The sequence below is a fragment of the Mobula hypostoma genome, chromosome 7 (assembly GCF_963921235.1).
Source record: "Mobula hypostoma chromosome 7, sMobHyp1.1, whole genome shotgun sequence".
Lineage (NCBI taxonomy): Eukaryota > Metazoa > Chordata > Chondrichthyes > Myliobatiformes > Myliobatidae > Mobula > Mobula hypostoma.
The window spans coordinates 16,384,536-16,404,293 of NC_086103.1; the positions used below are offsets into that span (position 1 = coordinate 16,384,536).

The 19,758-nt window shown below is 47.7% G+C and overlaps 1 protein-coding gene across 1 annotated transcript in view; it reads left to right on the forward strand.

Annotated features, from left to right (window-relative positions):
- Positions 1-2,335: 2,335 nt before the first annotated feature.
- Positions 2,336-19,758, forward strand: part of LOC134349167 (tyrosine-protein kinase ITK/TSK-like) — a 79,128-nt gene continuing 61,705 nt past the window's right edge. The window contains exon 1 of the mRNA XM_063053093.1: positions 2,336-2,578. Coding sequence (XP_062909163.1) covers positions 2,441-2,578 — 138 coding nt within the window. The 5' untranslated portion in view covers positions 2,336-2,440. The remainder of the gene's footprint in view (positions 2,579-19,758) is intronic.

Below are 19,758 nucleotides of genomic sequence, written 5' to 3' on the forward strand. Positions count from 1 at the left end.
CGGGGAGAAGGCCAGGAGTGGAGTTTGAAGGACACGGGGAAGGCCGGGAGTGGGGTTTGATCGGACACAGGGGGAAGGCCGGGAGTGGGGCTGAGGAGGAGAAAGAAGGATTGACGTGTTTGAACGGTGAAGCAGGTTCGATGGAGCAAATGTCTTGTAGTCTGATGGTCTTATTCTGTGTGCATTGTGTGGATGTGAATATGCAGGCTCAGTGTGACCTCCCTTAAGGTTTCGGGTCCTGTTGGGTCTTGTCACCATGTACATCAATTCTGGCACTGACTAAATCGAAGAGCCGTTGATTGGGAGGTTTGTCCCCTTGGCCGGGCACACTCTGCTTTCCACATGGTGAGCAGTGGGTAGTAAACAGCACCCCCAGTAGGAGGCAGCACTGGACTGCAGTCCCGACTCCCTGACACCCCGACTCTGGCCCACCAGCACTACCTGGTAGAATGGTGCAGGGCAGGGGACGGGGCAGGGGACGGGGACAGGGGACAGGGACGGGGACAGAGACAGACAGGAGACGGGGACGGAGACGGACAGGAGACGGGGACAGGGACGGGACAGGGACGGGACAGGGACGGGGACAGGGGACAGGGACAGGAGACGGACGGGGACAGAGACAGACAGGGACAGAGACAGACAGGGACAGGGACGGGACAGAGACAGGAACAGGGGACGGGGACAGAGACAGACAGGGACGGGGACAGGGGACAGGGACAGGAGACGGACAGGGACAGAGACAGACAGGGACGGGACAGAGACAGGAGACAGACGGGGACAGAGACAGACAGGGACAGAGACGGACAGGGATGGGGTCGGGGACAGAGACAGATAGGGACGGGGACAGGAGACGGACAGGGACGGGGACAGAGACAGACAGGGACAGGGGACAGGGACAGGGACAGGGACTTCGGCCCACCATCCACTGGCTAACTAAACTACTCCGTCTACACAATGGCCATATCCTCCCATTTTCCTCACATTCATGAGAATTGGAATCAGGTTTAATATCAGTGTCATGAGATTTGTTGTTTTTCAGTACATTGCAATACATAATAATAAAAACTATGATTTACAATAGGAAATATGTATTAAAAATAAACTGAGTAGTGTAAAAAAAGAGCAAAACAAGAACAAAGTAGTGAGGTAGTCTATGTGGGTTCATTGTCCATTCAGTAACTAATGGCAGAGGGGAAGAAGCTGTTCCTGAAACATTGAGTGTGGGTCTTCAAACTCCTGTAGCTCCTCCCTGATGGCAGTGATGAGAAGAGGGCGTGTCCTGGGTGATGGGGGTCCGTAGGGACAGATGCCACCTCACTTCTTCCACAGCATGGCGCTCCCTCAGTTTGCCCCTCCCAAATTACTATCTCCCTCAGTTTGCCCCTCCCACAACGTGGTGCTCCCTCAGTTTGCCCCTCCCATGACATGGTGCTCCCTCAGTATTACCCCTCCCATGACATGGTGCTCCCTCAGTATTACCCCTCCCACAATGTGGTGCTCCCTCAGTTACCCCTCCCACAATGTGGTGCTCCCTCAGTTTGCCCCTCCCACGATATGGTGCTCCCTCAGTTTGTCCCTCCCATGACATGGTGCTCCCTCAGTATTACCCCTCCCACGACGTGGTGCTCCCTCAGTTACCCCTCCCACAATGTGGTGCTCCCTCAGTTTGCCCCTCCCATGACATGGTGCTCCCTCAGTATTACCCCTCCCACAACGTGGTGCTCCCTCAGTTACCCCTCCCACAATGTGGTGCTCCCTCAGTTACCCCTCCCACAATGTGGTGCTCCCTCAGTTTGCCCCTCCCATGACATGGTGCTCCCTCAGTATTACCCCTCCCACAATGTGGTGCTCCCTCAGTTACCCCTCCCATAATGTGGTGCTCCCTCAGTTTGCCCCTCCCATGACATGGTGCTCCCTCAGTATTACCCCTCCCACGATGTGGTGCTCCCTCAGTTACCCCTCCCACAATATGGTGCTCCCTCAGTTTGCCCCTCCCATGACATGGTGCTCCCTCAGTTACCCCTCCCACATGTGGTGCTCCCTCAGTTACCCCTCCCTCAGTACTGTTCCTCAGATGATATAACATGACCGTGGCTCTGCCCCTCTGGAGCGGTGATACCCCTTGGTTCATGCCACAGCCCCGCATGGGCAAAGAGGGTCAGGTGGGGTTAGTTACTTGTTCAGAGACGATGGAGTGAGAACCATCCACGTCTCAGCTGCCGTGTGCTCTCGCTTGCAGTGTTTTGCAAAGGCAGATCCAAAGGATGTGGTTTCTCGCATTGCCTTTATCAGACACCGAAGTCTCTGCAGCGTTCTTTCCTGAAACCCTCTGAGATCGCAACAAGCACGCACCCACACACTGCCACTGTGACCTTGGCGCCACGTCCTGACATCCTTCACCCCCTCTCCCTCTCGATGGGGAGGGCCGCTCCCCACTAGAATGGAACCCACCTCCATCCTGGAAGAGTTCCTGATCAAGCGCTCTCAGCAGAAACGCAGAACCTCGCCCTCCAACTACAAGGAGCGATACTTCATCCTGACCAGATCCCGGCTCGCCTACTATGAGTGCCGCACTGGGGTAAGTCTTCCGTCCGCTTTGGTACTCTGAGCGGCTCTGGGCCCCTCATCTGAGAAAGGGTGTGCGGGCGTCGGAGAGGGTCCAGAGGAGGTTCACGAGAATGATTCTGGGAGTGATAGGGTTAATATTCGAGCCGCATTTGATGCCTCTGTTCCTGTACTCACTGGAGTTTAGAAGAATGGGGGTGGGGTGGGGGGAGCTCATTGAAACCAATTGGATGGTTAAAGGCACAGATAGAGTGGATGTGGGGAGGATGTTTCCTGTGGTGGAGGAGTCTAGGATCAGAGGTCACAGCCTCAGAATAGAGGAACATCCCTTTAGAACAGGGAAGAGGAGGAATTTATTTTAGCTGCAGGGTGGTGAAACTGTGGAATTCAAAGCCACAGCCAGCTGTGGAGGCCAAGTCACTGGGGTTATATTTAAAACGGAGGTCGGTAGGGTACTTGATCAGTAAAGATGTCAAATGTTATGGGGGGGAAGGCAGGAGAACGGGGTTGAGGGGGAAAATAAATCAGCCATGGTGGAATGGTGGAGCAGGATCAATGGGCCAAATGGCTGAATTCTGTTCTTCGGTATTTTGGTTTTATGGTTTGCCAGGTCTCCAATCCAGTAACCTTCCACACATCCTAAACCCCTCCAGTACCGCCTTCTCAATCTTCGTGCACACAGATCTAAGCCACGGTACATCTTCCCTAGGCTTTCATCATCCTCCCCAACGTCCCAACCTGTCTGAATCTCCTTCCCCCATCGCTCAGAATCCAGAGTGGTGACAGACCAGGCCGCTTGCCCGTAGGTCGTATCTCCTTCCCCCGTCGCTCAGAATCCAGAGTGGTGACAGACCAGGCCGCTTGCCCGTAGGTCGTATCTCCCTCCCCCGTCGCTCAGAATCCAGAGTGGTGACAGACCAGGCCGCTTGCCCGTAGGTCGTATCTCCTTCCCCCGTCGCTCAGAACAGAACAGTGGAGAACAGAAAGGAGCCCTGCAGCCCATGCCAAAGTATTTATTTTTATAATTTATAGATAGTTATATCTGGGCACTGTACTGCTGTCATAAATCAGAATCAGTTTTATTGTCACTGATTGTGAAATTTTAATTCTTATTGTAACTTATAGTAATATTTTATATCTTGCATTGTCCTGCAGCCACAACACAACACATTTTATGAAATATGTGAGTGATAAGAACCCTGACTCTGAGATACCTCTACCGTATCTGCCTTCGCCATCACCACAGGCTGCAGATTCCAAGTTCCCCCCACTCTCGGTGTAAAAAAAATCCTCACATCTCCTTTGAAACTACCCCCTCTCACATTAAATTCATGCCGTCTGGAGTTAGGCCCCTCCCCCACAGCCGGTGAAGAGACCTCTTGTTCTGAGATGCCCACTCCCCTTGAGTCTGTGATCCACGTTGGCCAACTCCCAGACTGGTACGTTCGAGAGGAGATGATACAGACAGTGAGTGGGCTGGGGTAGGCTTGCTGCAAATTGAAGTTCACGTTTATTGTCATCTGACTGTAGATCCAGACAGCCAAATGAAATAATGTTCCTCCGGACCGTCGATCACCCCCGACACCCATATCACGCACAGCACGTGAAGCAAACCCGATGGCTGATCGACGGTACAGACTCGATGGGCTGAAGGGCCTGTTTCCCATCTGTGTCTCCATGACCCCAGCCGGGGTGGGGGGGGGGGCGGATTTCACAGCCTGGGATGGAAACACCAATGCCCCTGAACTGAAAATCCTGCAAAAAGCAGTGATAAGGTCCACGAGCTCACAGGTGAAGCCCTCCCCACTGCTGAATACACCTAGACAGAGCACTGTCAGCCCCATCATCATCGACCCCCACCACCTCTCGTTGCTGCCATCAGTAAAGTGGTTCAGGGGCCTCAGGACCCTCACCACCAGCTTCAGGAACTGTTACTACCCCTCAACCATCAGGCTCCTGAACTAGAGGGGACAACCTCACTCACCCCATCACTGAACTGTTCCCACAACCTATGGACTCACTTTCAAGGACTCTTCATCTCCTGTTCTCGATATTTATTGATTGATTCTTACTAGGTTTTCTTTCTTTTTGTACTTGCACCCTGGTTGTTTGCCTGTCCTGTTGGGTGTGGGTTTTTCATTGATTCTATTCTGAGTGCCCGCTGGAAAATGAATCTCAGGGTGATATATGGTGATATACATGTACTTGGATAAAAAGTTACCTTTGAACTTTGAACATTCTCCTTTTGATCCCGGTAAGAATGAGATCCTTTCTCGTTCCAACCTCCAGAGGTACCATGGAGACTCTGCCGATGCTGGAAATCCAGAGCAACACACACCAAATGCTGGAGGAACTCAGCAGGCCAGGCAGCGTCTATGGAGAGGAATAAGCAAGAGGGTCGGTCTGGATGTTTCCCTCCACAGACCTGCTCTTCCTCTCGTATTGTGTTGCTTTGGAGAGGTTGGAACCCCCACCCAGGGGTGAAACTGATGAACTCCACTGCCCTCCCAGCAGGGAGCTCAGACCTAATTGCAGTACTCCAGGATATCCACATCACTGTCCCGTTCTATCCCTGCCATCAGAACCCCTTGCAATGAAGGTAAAGTGCTGTTTACCCTGCTAATTACTTACTTCTACCATCGGGACTGGGTAACAGCTTCTTCCTCCAGGCTGTGAGACTAATAAATACTGTCACCACTGAGGTCTCATCTCTCGGACAGAGAGCTGTTACTGTTTACCTGGGCTGTACACTGCATGCATTTTGAATTTATATTTTATTAACTTATTGATGGTAATATTTTGTTTTATGTGCGTGTGATATATGTTTTGTGGGTGACCTGTGGTCCAGAGGAACGTTGTTTCATTTGGTTGTGAATATGTACAGTCAGATGACAATAAACTTCAACTTACTGTGCCACATATTACCTTTCAAGGACAAGGGGATCCCCAAAACAACAACGTTCAATCCCTTATTTCAAATATGCTCTGCTTTCTTATTTTCTACCAAGTGCGTGCCTTACGACATAATCTATTTACCTGCTGCCTGGGTCCAGACCTGTAGAATATCCCCCCCTCAGCCACCAGACATTTCCATCTTTTCAGCCAGTCTCCATCAGATAGGGATGCCTAGAGTTGGGGGAGATGTGGAGATGTATTAGCAGGAATAGAGGATTGGTTAACTAATAGAAAGCAGAGAGTTGGGATACATGGGTGTTACTCTGGTTGGCAATCGGTGGTGATTGGTGTGCCGAAGGGGTCGGTACTAGGCCTGCAACTATTCACGACGTACATTAACGATCTGGAAGAGGGGACTGAGTGCAGTGTATCTACGTTTGCTGATGATACTAAATTATGCAGAAGGTATGGAGAGTCTGCAGAGAGATATTGAGAGGTTAAATGGGTGGGCAAGAGTCTCGCAAACAGAGTACAATGTTGGTAAATGCGAGGTCATCCACTTTGGAAGGGAAAATGAAAGAGCAGATTATTATTTAAATGATAAAAAATTGCAGCATGCTGCTGTGCAGAAGGACATGGGAGTGCTTATGTGTGAATCACAGAAGGTTGGTTTGCAGGTGCACCAGGCTATCAAGAAGGCAAATGGAGGGATTGAATTTAAGAGCAGGGAAGTTATGCTACAACTGTACAGGGTACTGGTGAGGCTGCACCCAGAGTACTGTGTGCAGTTCTGGTCTCCTTACTTGAGGAGGGATATATTGGCTTTGGAGGTGGTGCAGAGGAGGTTCACCAGGTTGATTCCAGAGATGAGGGGTTCAGACTATGAGGATAGATTGAGTCGCCTGGGACTGTACTCACTGGAATTCAGAAGAATGAGAGGAGATCTTATAGAAACATATAAAATTATGAAAGGGATAGATAAAATAGAGGCAGGAAAGTTGTTTCCACTGGTAGATAAGACTAGAACAAGGGGACATATCCTCAAGATTTGGCGGAGCAGATTTAGGACGAAGATGAGGAGGAATGGTTTTACCTAAGGAGTAGTGAATCTGTGGAATTCTCTACCCAGTGAAGCAGTGGAGGCTACCTCAGTAAATATATTTAAGACAAGGTTGGATAGATGTTTACATAGTAGGGGAATTAAAGGTTATGGGGAAAAGGAAGGTAGGTGGAGATGTGTTGATGGTCAGATCAGCCATGATCTTATTGAACAGTGGAGCAGGCTCGACGGGCCGGATGGCCGACTCCTGTTCATATTTCTTGTGTTCTTATGTCTCAAACACGGTGAAAGGTCTCAGGAGATCAGCAGATTGTGTGTGCGTGTCTGTGTCTGTGCGAATAACAGAATGGGTGCATGAGAGGGGGAGGGAGTGTGTGTCTGAGAGAGAGAAAGAGAGACTGTGTGTGAGAGAGATAGAGAGTGTGTGTGTGTGTGTGTGTGTGAGAGTGGGCTGGAGTGTTTGTGTGCTAGTGAGGGGGGAGACTGTGTGTAAGAGAGGGAATGGAGAGGGAGTGTGGGAGAGAGGGGAGGAGATGGGGAGGGGGGAGAGAGAGATATTGATTGATTTGTATTGTACTGTACTGTTGGAGCTGCCATTGTGTGATCAGAGCTGTGGTAGAGTGGTCCGGCTTTGGCTCTAAAGCCTCGGCTACCTCAGATGCAGGCTCCAGGTTAGATTTCAGGAAGTTTTTTTTCTCTCTGTTAGTACATATGCATCCAAATTTAATGGTATGTTTCTTGTGTGAGATGTACGGACTTGGAGGGACCTCCAGCCCTCGTGGTAACTACATCTGCACGAGGTGCATCAGGCTGCATCTCGGAGACCAGGTGAAGGCGGTGACCTTCCCCTCATCGAGGAGGGAGGTAGGCACCCTGTAGGTGCAGGAGGCTGGTACCTGTGTGACTGTCATGTGAGGGAAAGGGAAGAGGCAGCCTCTGCAGAGCAGAGTACCCGTGTATTTAAGGCAGAGATTGATAGGTTCTTGACTGGACGTGGCATCAAAGGTTCCAGGGAGAAGGCTGGGAACTGGGGTTGAGGAGGAGATGGTAGAAAAACATCAGCCATGATTGACTGGCACAGCAGACTCGATGGGCCAGTCGGCCTAATTCTGCTCCGATGTCTTATGTCGTTATGGTGTCCAAGTATACCACTTTCGATACAATTGGGGTGAATGGCCTGCCAGGGGATGCCACCACAAGCAGGGCTCTGGCATGGAGCCAAGTACAGTGACTCAGAGGGGAAATGCCAGTGTCAGGGACATTTCAGATTGAGTCCATGACATTCTTTAGTGGGAGGGTGAGCAACCAGAGATTGTGGTCCACGTCAGTACCAATGAGGTGGGTAAGATGGGTGACGAGGTTCTGCATCGGGAGTTCAGGGAATTAGGTGCTAAGTTAAAGACCATAGGACAGTGGAGTAGAATTAGGCCGTCTGGCCCATCGAGTCTGCTCTGCCATTCAATCATGGCTGATCCTTTTTTTCCTCCTCCTCAACCCCAATTCCCAGCCTTCTCCCCATAACCTTTGATGCCATGTCCAATCAAGAACCTATCAATCTCTGCTTTAAATACACTTAATGACCTGGCCTCCACAGCTGCATGTGGTAACAAATTCACCACCCTCTGACTTAAAGAAATTTCTTGGCATCTCTGTTTTAAATGGGCGCCCCTCTATCCTGAGCTGAGCCCTCTTGTCCTAGACTCCCCCACCATGGGAAACATCCTTTCCACATTTATTCTGTCTAGACCTTTCAACATTCGAAGAGTTTCAATGACATCCCCCCCATCCTTCTGAATTCCAGTGAGTACAGACCCAGAGCCATCAAACGTTCCTCGTATGATAACCCTTTTGTTCCTGGAATCATCCTTGTGAACCTCCTCTGAACCCTCTCCAATGCCAGTACATCTTTTCTAAGACGAGGAGCCCAAAACTGTTCATAATACTCAAGTTGAGGTCTCACCAGTGCCTTATAAAGCCTCAGCATCACATCCTTGCTCTTGTATTCCAGACCTCATGAGATGAATGCTAACATGACATTTGTCTTCCTCACCACCGACTCAACCTACAAGTTAACCTTTAAGGTGTTCTGCACAAGGTCTCCCAAGTCCCTTTGCATCTCAGATTTTTGGATTTTCTCCCCATTTAGAAAATAGTCCACACATTTATTTCTACTACCAAAGTGCATGACCATGTATTTTCCAACATTGTATTTCATTTGTCACTTTCTTGCCCTTCTACTAATCTGTCTAAGTCCTTCTGCACCCTACCTGTTTCCTCAACACGACCTGCCCCACCACCAATCTTCGTATCATCTGCAAACTTGGCACCAAAGCCATCTAATCCATCATCTAAATCATTGATATACAGCATAAAAAGAAGTGGTCCCAACACTGACCACTGTGGAACACCACTAGTCACTGGCAGCCAACCAGAAAAGGATCCTTTTATTCCCACTTGCTGCCTCCCAACAATCAGCCAATGCTCTAACCATGCCAGTGACTTTCCTGTAATACCATGGGCTCTTAACTTGGTAAGCAGCCTCATGTGTGGCACCTTGTCAAAGGCCTTCTGAAAGTCCAAATATACAACATCCACTACATCCCCTTTATCTATCCTACTTGTAATCTCCTCAAAGAAATCCAACAGGTTTGTCAGGCAGGATTTTCCCTTATGGAATCCATGCTGACTTTGTACTATCCTGTCCTGTGTCACCAAGTACTCCATCACCTCATCCTTAACAATTGACTTCAACATCTTCCCAACCACTGAGGTCAAGCTAACTGATCTATAACTTCCTTTCTGCTACCTTCCTCCTTTCTTAAAGAGTGGAGTGACATTTGCAATTTTCCAGTCCTCTGGCACCATGCCAGAGTCCAATGACTTTTGAAAGATCATTTCCAATGCCACCACAATCTCTAACACTACCTCTTTCAGAACCCTAGGGAGCAGTTCATCTGGTCTGAGTGACTTATGTACCTTCAGGTCTTTCAGCTTTTTGATCACCTTCTCTCTTGTAACAGTAACTGCACTCACTTCTCTTCCTTCACACACTACAACTTCTGGCACACTGCTAATGTCTTCCACAGTGAAGACTGATGCAAAATACTCATTTAGTTCATCAGCCATCTCCTTGTCCCCCGTTATTATTTCTCCTGCCTCATTTTCTAGCGATCCTATATCCACTCTCATTTCTCTTTTATTTTTAACATACTTGAAAAAACTTTTACTATTCACTTTGATATGATTTGCTAGCTTGCTTTCATATTTCATCTTTTTCCTTCTAATGATTTAAAAAATTGCTCTCTGTAGGTTTTTATAAACTTCCCAATCTCTATCTTCCCACTAATTTTTGCTTTGTTGTATGCCCTTTCTTTTGCTTTTACAATAGTTTTGACTTCCCTTGTCAGCCACAGTTGTACTATTTTGCCATTTGATTTACCTTTCATTTTTGGAATACACATGTCCTGCACCTTCCTCATTTTTCCCAGAAACACACACCATTGCTGCTCTGCTGACATCCCTGCCAGCAGCTCCTTCCAATTTACCTTGGCTCATATCATTGTAATTTCTCTTACTCCACTGAAGTATTGCTACATCAAACTTTACTTTCACCCTATCAAATTTCAAGTTGAACTCAATCATATTGTGATCACTGGCTCCTAAGGGCTCTTTTACCTTAAGCTCCCTAATCACCTCCGGTTCATTATACAACACCCAATCCAGTATAGCTAATCCCCTCATAGGCTCAGCGACAAACTGTGTAAAAACCCATCTCTTAAGCCTTCAACAAACTCACTCTCTTGAGTTCCATTACCAACCTGATTTTTCCAATCGACCTGCATGTTAAAATCTCCCATGACTATCATAACGTTGCCCTTTTGACATGCCTTTTCTATTTCCTGTTGTAATCTGTGGTCCACATCCTAGACACTATTGGGAGACGTGTATATAACTGCCACCAATGTCCTTTCACCCTGGCAGTTTCTTAACTCAATCAACAAGGATTCAACATCTTTTAATCCTATATCACATCTTTCTACTGATTTGATGCCATGCATTAAAGGGCAGGACCTCCAGGGTTGTGATCTCAGGATCACTACCCATGCCACGAGCTAGTGAGGCCAGAACTAGGAAGATTATACAGTTTAATATGTGGCTAAGGAGTTAGTGTGGAGGGAAGACGTAAGATTTTTGGATCACTGGGCTCTCTTCCAGGGAAGTTGGGACCTGTACAGAAGGTACGTTTTGCACCTGAACTGGAGGGGGACCAATATCCTAGTGGGATGATTTGTTAATGCTGCATTGTGGGGTTTTAACTAGAGTTGCAGGGGGATGGGAAAAGAGCACCAGAACAGATAGTGGAGAGGTTATGGAGACATGTTATTAACCCTGCATACAAGGTCAGGAATCAAAAGTTTGAGCATGGTGCAAATAATGCCCTGAGCTGCTTATATTTCAATGCAAGAAGTATCGCAGGAAAGGCAGATGAACTCAAGTCATGAATCAATACATGGAATCATGATAGTGTAGCCATTAGTGAGACTTGGTTGCAGGAGGAGCAGGACTGGCAGCTCAACATTCTGGCATTCTAGACATGACAGAGCAGGAGGGGTGGCATTACTAGTTGGGGAAAATGTCACGGCTGTGCTCAGCCAGGACAGACTGGAGAACTCGTCTCAGGAGGTTATTGGTGAAACTGAGGAATAAGAAAGGTATGAGCACGTTAATGGGACGATGTTACAGACCTCCCAACAGTCGGAGGGATTTAGAGGAACAAATTTGTAGACAGATCTCAGACTGTTACAGGAAACATAAGGTTGTGATAGTAGGTGATTTTAACTTTCCATATATTGACTGGGACTCACATACTTTAAAAAGGCTTAATCAGTATGTAGGAATCCCAGCAGAGAGAGTATGATTCTGGATCTGCTGTTAGGGAATGAGGCAAGGCTGGTGACAGAAGTTTGTGTAGGGGAACACTTTGCATCCAGTGGTCATAATACCATTAATTTCAAGGTAATTATGGAAAGGAATTGGTCTGATGCTCAGGTTGAGATTCTAAGCAGAAAGGCAAATTTTGCTGGTATCAGAAAGGATCTGACAAGTTTGGATTGGGACAGGTTGTTTTTTGGCAAAGCTGTACTTGGTAAGTGGGAAGCCTTCAAAAGAGAAATGTTGAGAGTACAGAATTGAGGCCCTGGTTAAAAAAAACGAGGTGCATAGCAGGTACAGGCAGGTAGGAACAAAAGAGGTACTTGTGGAGTATAAGAACTGTAAGAGAACGCCTTAGAAGGAAATCAGGGGGCTAAAAGAAGACATGAGGTTCTACAGATACAATATGTTAAGAGCAAAAGGATAACAAGGATCAACATTGGTTCTTTGGAAGATCAGAGTGGTAATCTGTACGTGCAGCTGAAGGAGATAGAGGAGATCTTCTGCATCTGTATTGCTTGGGAGATGGGCAGAGTCCATAGGTGTGAGTCTATAGGTGTGATATGGGCAGAGTCTATAGGTGTGATACAGGTGTGATATGGGCAGAGTCTATAGGTGTGATATGGGCAGAGTCTATAGGTGTGATACAGGTGTGATATGGGCAGAGTCTATAGGTGTGATATGGGCAGAGTCTATAGGTGTGATATGGGCAGAGTCTATAGGTGTGATACAGGTGTGATATGGGCAGAGTCTATAGGTGTGATATGGGCAGAGTCTATAGGTGTGATACAGGTGTGATATGGGCAGAGTCTATAGGTGTGATATGGGCGGAGTCTATAGGTGTGATACAAGTGTGATATGGGCAGAGTCTATAGGTGTGATATGGGCAGAGTCTATAGGTGTGATTATAGGTGTGATATGGGCAGAGTCTATAGGTGTGATATGGGCAGAGTCTATAGGTGTGATATGGGCAGAGTCTATAGGTGTGATACAGGTGTGATATGGGCAGAGCCTATAGGTGTGAGGAAATGCAGTTGTGAGGTTATGCACCCTGTACAGGTTACAGAGGACGAGATGTTTGTTAGCTTGAGGCAAATCAGGGTGGGTAACTGCTTGGGGCCTAACAAGGTGTTCCTTCACACCCTGTGGGAGGCAGCTGCAGAAGACGCTGGGCCCTAGCAGAGATATTTAAAACTTCTTTAGCCACGGGTGAGGTGCTGGAGGATTGGAGCATAGCTCATGTTCTGTTGTTTAAGAAAAACTCTAAGAATAAGCCAGGAAATTATAGGCCGGCAAGCCTGACATCAGTAACGGGAATGTTACTGGAGGGTATTCTAAGGGACTGGCTATATGAGTATTTGGATAGACACGGACTGATTAGGGATGGTCAGTGTGGCTTCATGCAGGGTAAGTCATGTCTAACCAATCCAGGAAGAAGGAGATGTCCCTTTTTAAAAGAAAGAGGCTTCCCTTCCTCCACCATCAACTCTGCCCTCAAACACATCTCCCCCATTTCACGCACATCTGCTCTCACTCCATCATCCCACCACCCCACCAGGAATCTCTTACTATCTCTTCTTTCAGTTAGTCCTGACGAAGGGTCTCGGCCCGAAACGTTGACTGTACCTCTTCCTAGAGATGCTGCCTGGCCTGCTGCATTCACCAGCAACTTTGATGTGTGTTGCTCTAACCAATCTTAGAGTTTTTTGAAGAAGTTACCAGGAAAGTGAATGAAGGCAAGGCAGTGGATGTTGTCTCCATGGACATTAGCAACGCCTTTGGAGTAGACATTGGCTTTGTGGGAGAAGGCAGAGAGCGGTAGTAGATGGTTGCTTCTCTGACTGGAAACTTGTGACCATGGGATCGGTGCCGGCTTCATTGTTGTTTGTCATCTAGATGAATGATCAGGAGGTTAATGTGGTGAACTGGATCAGCAGATCTGCAGATGACACCAAGATTGAGGGTGCAGTGGACAGTGAGAAAGACTATCAGAGTTTGCAGCAGGATCTGGACCAGCAAGAAAAATAGACTGAAGATGGCAGATGGAATTTAATGCAGACAAGTGTGAGGTGTTGCACTTTGGGAGGACCAGCCAGGGTAGGGCTTTCACGATTAACAGAGGGATCTGCCAATACAGGTCCATAGTTCCTTGAAAGTGGTGTCGCAGGTTGTAAAGAAAGCTTCTGGCATTTTAGAACCATAGAAACCATAGAACCATAGAAACTACAGCACAGAAACAGGCCTTTTGGCCCTTCTTGGCTGTGCCGAACCATTTTCTGCCTAATCCCACTGACCTGCACACGAACCATATCCCTCCATGCACCTCCCATCCATTTATCTGTCCAATTTATTTTTAAATGTTAAAAAAGAACCCGCATTTACCACCTCGTCTGGCAGCTCATTCCACACTCCCACCACTCTCTGTGTGAAGAAGCCCCCCCTAATGTTCCCTTTAAACTTTTCCCCCCTCACCCTTAACCCATGTCCTCTGGTTTTTTTCTCCCCTTGCCTCAGTGGAAAAAGCCTGCTTGCATTCACTCTATATATACCCAACATAATTTTATATACCTCTATCAAATCTCCCCTCATTCTTCTACGCTCCAGGGAATAAAGTCCTAACCTATTCAACCTTTCTCTGTAACTGAGTTTCTCAAGTCCTGGCAACATCCTTGTAAACCTTCTCTGCACTCTTTCAACCTTATTTATATCCTTCCTGTAATTTGGTGACCAAAACTGAACACAATACTCCAGATTCGACCTCACCAATGCCTTATACAACCTCATCATAACATTCCAGCTCTTATACTCAATACTTTGATTAATAAAGGCCAAATTTTGGCCTTCATAAATCTAAGTTTTGAGTACAGGAGTTGGGATGTTATGCTGAAGTTGTATAAGATGTTGCTGAGGTCTAATTTGGAGTATTGTGTGAGTTTTGGTCACCTACCTACATGAAAGATGTCAACAAGGTTGAAAGAGTGCAGAGAAAATTTACAAGGATGTTGTCAGGTCTTGAGGGCCTGAGCTATAGGGAAAGGTGCAATCGGTTCGGACTTTTTCCCCGGAGTATGGAAAATTGAGGGGACATTTGATACAGATATACTGAACTATGAGGGGTATAAATAGGATAAATGCAAGCAGGCTTTTTCCACTGAGGGTGGGTGAGACGTAGAACTAGAGGTCATGGGTTAAGGGTGAAAGGTGAAATGTTTAAGTGCGACATGAGGGGGATCTTCTTCACTCGGAGGGTGATGAGAGTGAGGGATGAGCTGCCAGTGCAAGTGGTGAATGCAGGTTCAATTTCAACATTTAAGAGAGATTTGGATGGGTACCATACATTATGGAGGTCCACGGTCCCAGTGTAGGTCAATGAAACTGAGCAGATTAATGGTTCAGCACAGACTAGGTGGGCCGAAGGGCCTGTTTCTGTGCTGTAGTGTTCTATGACTCTATTCTGTGACTTTATGAATGTGCGTGTGAGGGAGAGAGGGGAAGTGGGTGCCCGTGAATGAGAGAGGCAGCGTGTGTGAGTGTGAGAGAGTGCTTTGCGTATGATTGCATGCGTACACACAAGGAAGATCTCTCTCTCTCCGTGGTGAGGCCCTGCATTCAGCCGAGCTGCGGTTGCTGAAGACAAGTTGTGGTGGGTGGTGTTGTGTGAAGTAGTTGTGAATCTGATAGCTCTGCGAAAGGGCATTGGCACTGACACAGATTTGATCAATTCAGTTTTGGTTTGTGACTTTCAATCAGAAGGCGGGTCGGTGACTGGCAGGGATAGCATCCTTCTTTGGCTGAAGATATCTCTTCAAGCCGCCTTCTAGCTCTGTCTCTGAGAAACCTGGCCCAGCAGTAGTTCAGCCAGGAAGCAAAGGAAGTCACAGAACATGTGAGATTCACTGAAAGTGTCTGAAACCTCTGTCAGTGAACGGAGGAAAGCAGGATTGAGATGAGCAAGTAGGGATGTGGGTGGGGGGCAGAAGAGTCAGGGTAGGTATGGAGTGTGAGGGTAGGTAAGTTTAGATTATGAAGACACATAGTCCCCTTTTATTGTCAATTGGTAACGCATGCTTTAAGAAATGATACATTATTTCCTCCGGTGTGATATCACAAAACACAGGACAAACCAAGACTGAAAAAACTGACAAAATCACATAATTATACACATAGTTACAACAGTGTAACAATACCATAACTTGATGAAGAAAGTCCGTGAGCACAGTAAAGTTCAAAGTTTCTCAAATGTCCCACATCTCACGCAGACGGGAGAAGGAAGAAAAACTCTCCCTGCCGTGCCGACCACAGTCCGACTCTGAGTCATCCGAAAACTTCGAGTTCTGATCAGCTCTCTGACACCGAGTACTGAGCACCATCTCTGCCCAACGATTCGACCTCGTTTTCGGTCGCCAAAAGCAGGCAAGGCCAGGGATTTTGAGGCCTACCCTCCGAAAAATTCCCGACCACACAGTAATGACAGCAGCGGACGGGCATTTCAGAAATTTCTCCAGATGTTCCTCTGTGCTTTCATGTCCATTCTCCATCAAATCAGAATTGTCCACGGCCCCTATTTAACAGATACAACATCATTTTTCACTGGAGAGCTGTGCATCAGATTAAATTTGTTCAAAGTCAAGATCACGAGGTTCCTGAGACGGTCGAGAAATTGAGGGATGTGAAGGCTGGCCACAATATCATTAAAAGTCCATCATCAAGGACCCCTCCAACCAGGCCTGGCTCTCTTCTCACTACCACCATCAGACAGGAGGTACAGGAGCCTCAGAACCCCTTCCAACCAGGTTCAGAAGCAGGTAATAACCCTCAACCATCAGACTTCCGAACCAGCATGGATAACTTCACCCACCTGGACACTGAACTGCCTTCAGACTCACTTTCAGCAACTCCTCACAACTCACGTCCTCAGGTTTTTATTTTGAATTTGCATAGCTTTTCTTCTTTGCAGAGTTGTTTGACAGCCTCTGTTTATGTATTTTTCCATGAATTCTATTAAGTTTTTTATACTCCTGTAAATGAATTTCAGTGTCGTACAAAGTGACATGATAATGAATTTACTTTGAGTTTGGGTGGAGCCCGGAGCAAACGGACGGCTGGAGGAACTCAGCCAGCCGGGCAGCGTCTTGAGGCTGAGGGATGGATGGTTGCTGCCTTGGGTCAAGACCCTGCCTCAGGATTGACTGTGGACCTGGTCAGAGCAGCAGCCCAGCAGAGTTCCGATCTTTCCTGAGGTCCCGGAGTACACAGGACAGACCTGGTGAATCCGGTCTCCTGTACCCACCCCCCCCCCCGTTTTTCTAACATCCACCTCCAGTTTCTTAAATATATCTGCCTCTACCAGCACCTCAGCAGGGTGTTCCACACACCCTCCACTCTCTGTGTAAAAATGCCCCACTTTCCTCCAATCACCTTAAAATTCTGCCCCTCATATTAGGCATTTTCCCCGGGGAAAGGCAGTGTATGGCAACAGAGAACGCTGAGTACCTGGACAGGAGATGCAGGCAGATACGATAGAGGTGTTTGACAGACCAATGAACAGTCAGAGAATGGAGGGATTTGGATCACATGCAGGCAGAAGGGATCAGTTTAAACTAACGTGCAAGGTTTCAGAAACAGCATCTCTCCCCTATGCCACCAGCTTCCTGAACGGACAATGAACCCATGAACACTCCCTCACTATATTTTCTCTCTTTTTGCATTATTTATTTAATTTAATTTTTTTCCCACCCCTTATGGGTGGAGTGTGTGTATTTTTCCCTCATTCTCAGCTCCTCTCCCAGAGGCCTGGGAGTGAGGGCTCTGCGCAGTATCCTTGCTGTTCCTAGTAGTGCGCTCTTCTGCACCGAGATCCCAGATCTTGTTCCCAGGATTTGTCGGAGCCACTCTCCCAGTCCAGCTGTCACAGTTCCAAGTGCTCTGACCAGCACTGGGATATCTCTAAATTTAACTTTCCACATCCTTTTCATCTGCTCTTTCACGCCCTGGTAAACTGAAAGCTCGTACGTACAAGGTTGGATAGATTTTTGCATAGTAAGGGAATTAAGGGTTATGGGGCAAAGGAAAGTAGGTGGAGATGAGTCCATTGCCCGATCGACCGTGATCTTTGTCACCCTCAGGTTCGGACGGTGGTGTTAGTCCAGGGAAGACAGTCTCTGGCCCCTCCAGACGTGTGAAATCTGAGGTGCAGAACCTCCTGTTTGTGTGGACGCCGTGTGATCGGTACCACACAATAACAGACAATACGCCATATGCAATTGAACGATTAACTTTACAATTCTTAATTTAACTGAAGGGTTAGTAAAGTAAAACAAAAAAGGGCCCATTTTAATGAAAGTCTAATGTGCACATTGGAGCTCCCAGTTCCCCTTCGGCTGGTTCTCCATTGATTTCCCCCGGGCTTCGTCACCTCCTAGCCCCACTCCAAGTCCACTCTGTCCTGCTGTCTACCAACCTCTCCTTTCTGGCATCTTCTCCCTTCATCTCTTGCTGAACAAAAGACCCGGATCACTCCGGCACACAAGAAAAAAACTCTCCCTTCGCTGGACGTCGCTCATTCCAAAGCCCCCATTATCTCTAGCCATAACCCAAACACTGCTGCTACAGAAAAACCATTACATTAACAATGAAACCTTTCCCAGGGTGTTACACTCTCCCCGCACCAAATTTAGTCATGTCCTCATGACATTGAGATAATTTGCCAGCCCTTCCTGCAAAGCACAAAGTCCAGCCCAGGTGTGAGAGGCTGTGACACATAGGCCAACCTATCTGGTGATCTCCTGATTCTTTGAGACCTCCGTACCCCTCATCTACTTCTTCATGTTCAGACACTACTGGGAATACTTCGGGTCTACCTGGCGAGGCCTCCCCCGGTCGATCACTCGTGCCTCCTGCAACTCGAACCCCTCTGTCCCTTGGCTGAGCCCCGCTTCATTCTTGCAAGGTCCAGCTGAAACCCAGGCTGTCCACAGATAGCCCCTCTCTCCTCCCGAATTCACCTGACTTGATGGAATCTCTCCTTCAGTCAGTGGGGAGTTGGCAAAAGGAGGCATATACCACACCCCCATGTCATCATACTCCAAATCAGTATCCCACTCAGGGTGGGGGCCGTCTAATCTCTCCTGCTGTTGGTCCTTAAGAGGTGTAGGCTCTGGGTCAACCTGCACCTCTTGTCCCGAGGCCGAAGGTGGTTTCCATGGAGAATCTTGCAGGCCCCCATGAGCCTCCTCACAAGAGGGGTGTTGGTCCCCACCAGAACTGAAACACCACCCTTCTCAACAGGGTCCGGACAAACCAGCACCAATGTATCAAGAATCTCAGACACTCCCACATCGGCCTCTGAGAACTCCAGTTTCACTGACAAATAACCATCGTATGGATAGTCACCAGCCCTGAGACCCCAGATCTCCAGTGCCCTGAACGGTGTCAATGGTAAATGTGTCAGATACCGGTTGTAAAACAAATGGTACAGCAATGTGACCTGCGACCCTGTGTCGAGTATGGCTTCAGCATAAATACCCTCTATCCATAGGGATACACTGGAGCTTGGCCTCACTAAGCCTTCAGGAATAGGGTCTTTTGCTTTCGAGGGTTCCTTGGTATATTGCTGGGAACGTGTTTCCCCCAAAACACCAGGCCATTCCCTCACTGGGTCTCCTCTAAGTTTCCCGACCTCTCTCTCTGCTTAGGTACCCAGGGGCTCACTCCCTGAGGGGCTTCCCACCGCTCACACTCCCACCTGAAATGCCCCACTTCACCACAGTTATAACAGACAATACCCGCCATATAATAACCATATAACAATTACAGCACGGAAACAGGCCATCTCAGCCCTTCTAGTCCATGCTGAACTCTTACTGACCTGCACTCAGCCCATAACCCTCCATTCCCTTCCTGTCCATATACCTATCCTATTTAACTTCAAACGACAACATCGAACCTGCCTCAACCACTTCTGCTGGAAGCTCGTTCCACACAGCTACCACTCTCTGAGTAAAGAAGTTCCCCCTCATGTTACCCCTCAACTTTTGCCCCCTAACTCTCAACTCATGTCCTCTTGTTTGAATCTCCCCTACTCTCAATGGAAAAAGCCTATCCACGTCAACTCTATCTATCCCCCTCATAGTTTTAAATACCTCTATCAAGTCCCCCCTCAACCTTCTATGTTCCAAAGAATAAAGACCCAACTTGTTCAATCTTTCTCTTGTAACTTAGGTGCTGAAACCCAGGTAACATTCTAGTAAATCTTCTCTGTACTCTCTCAATTTTGTTGACATCTTACCTATAATTCAGCGACCAGA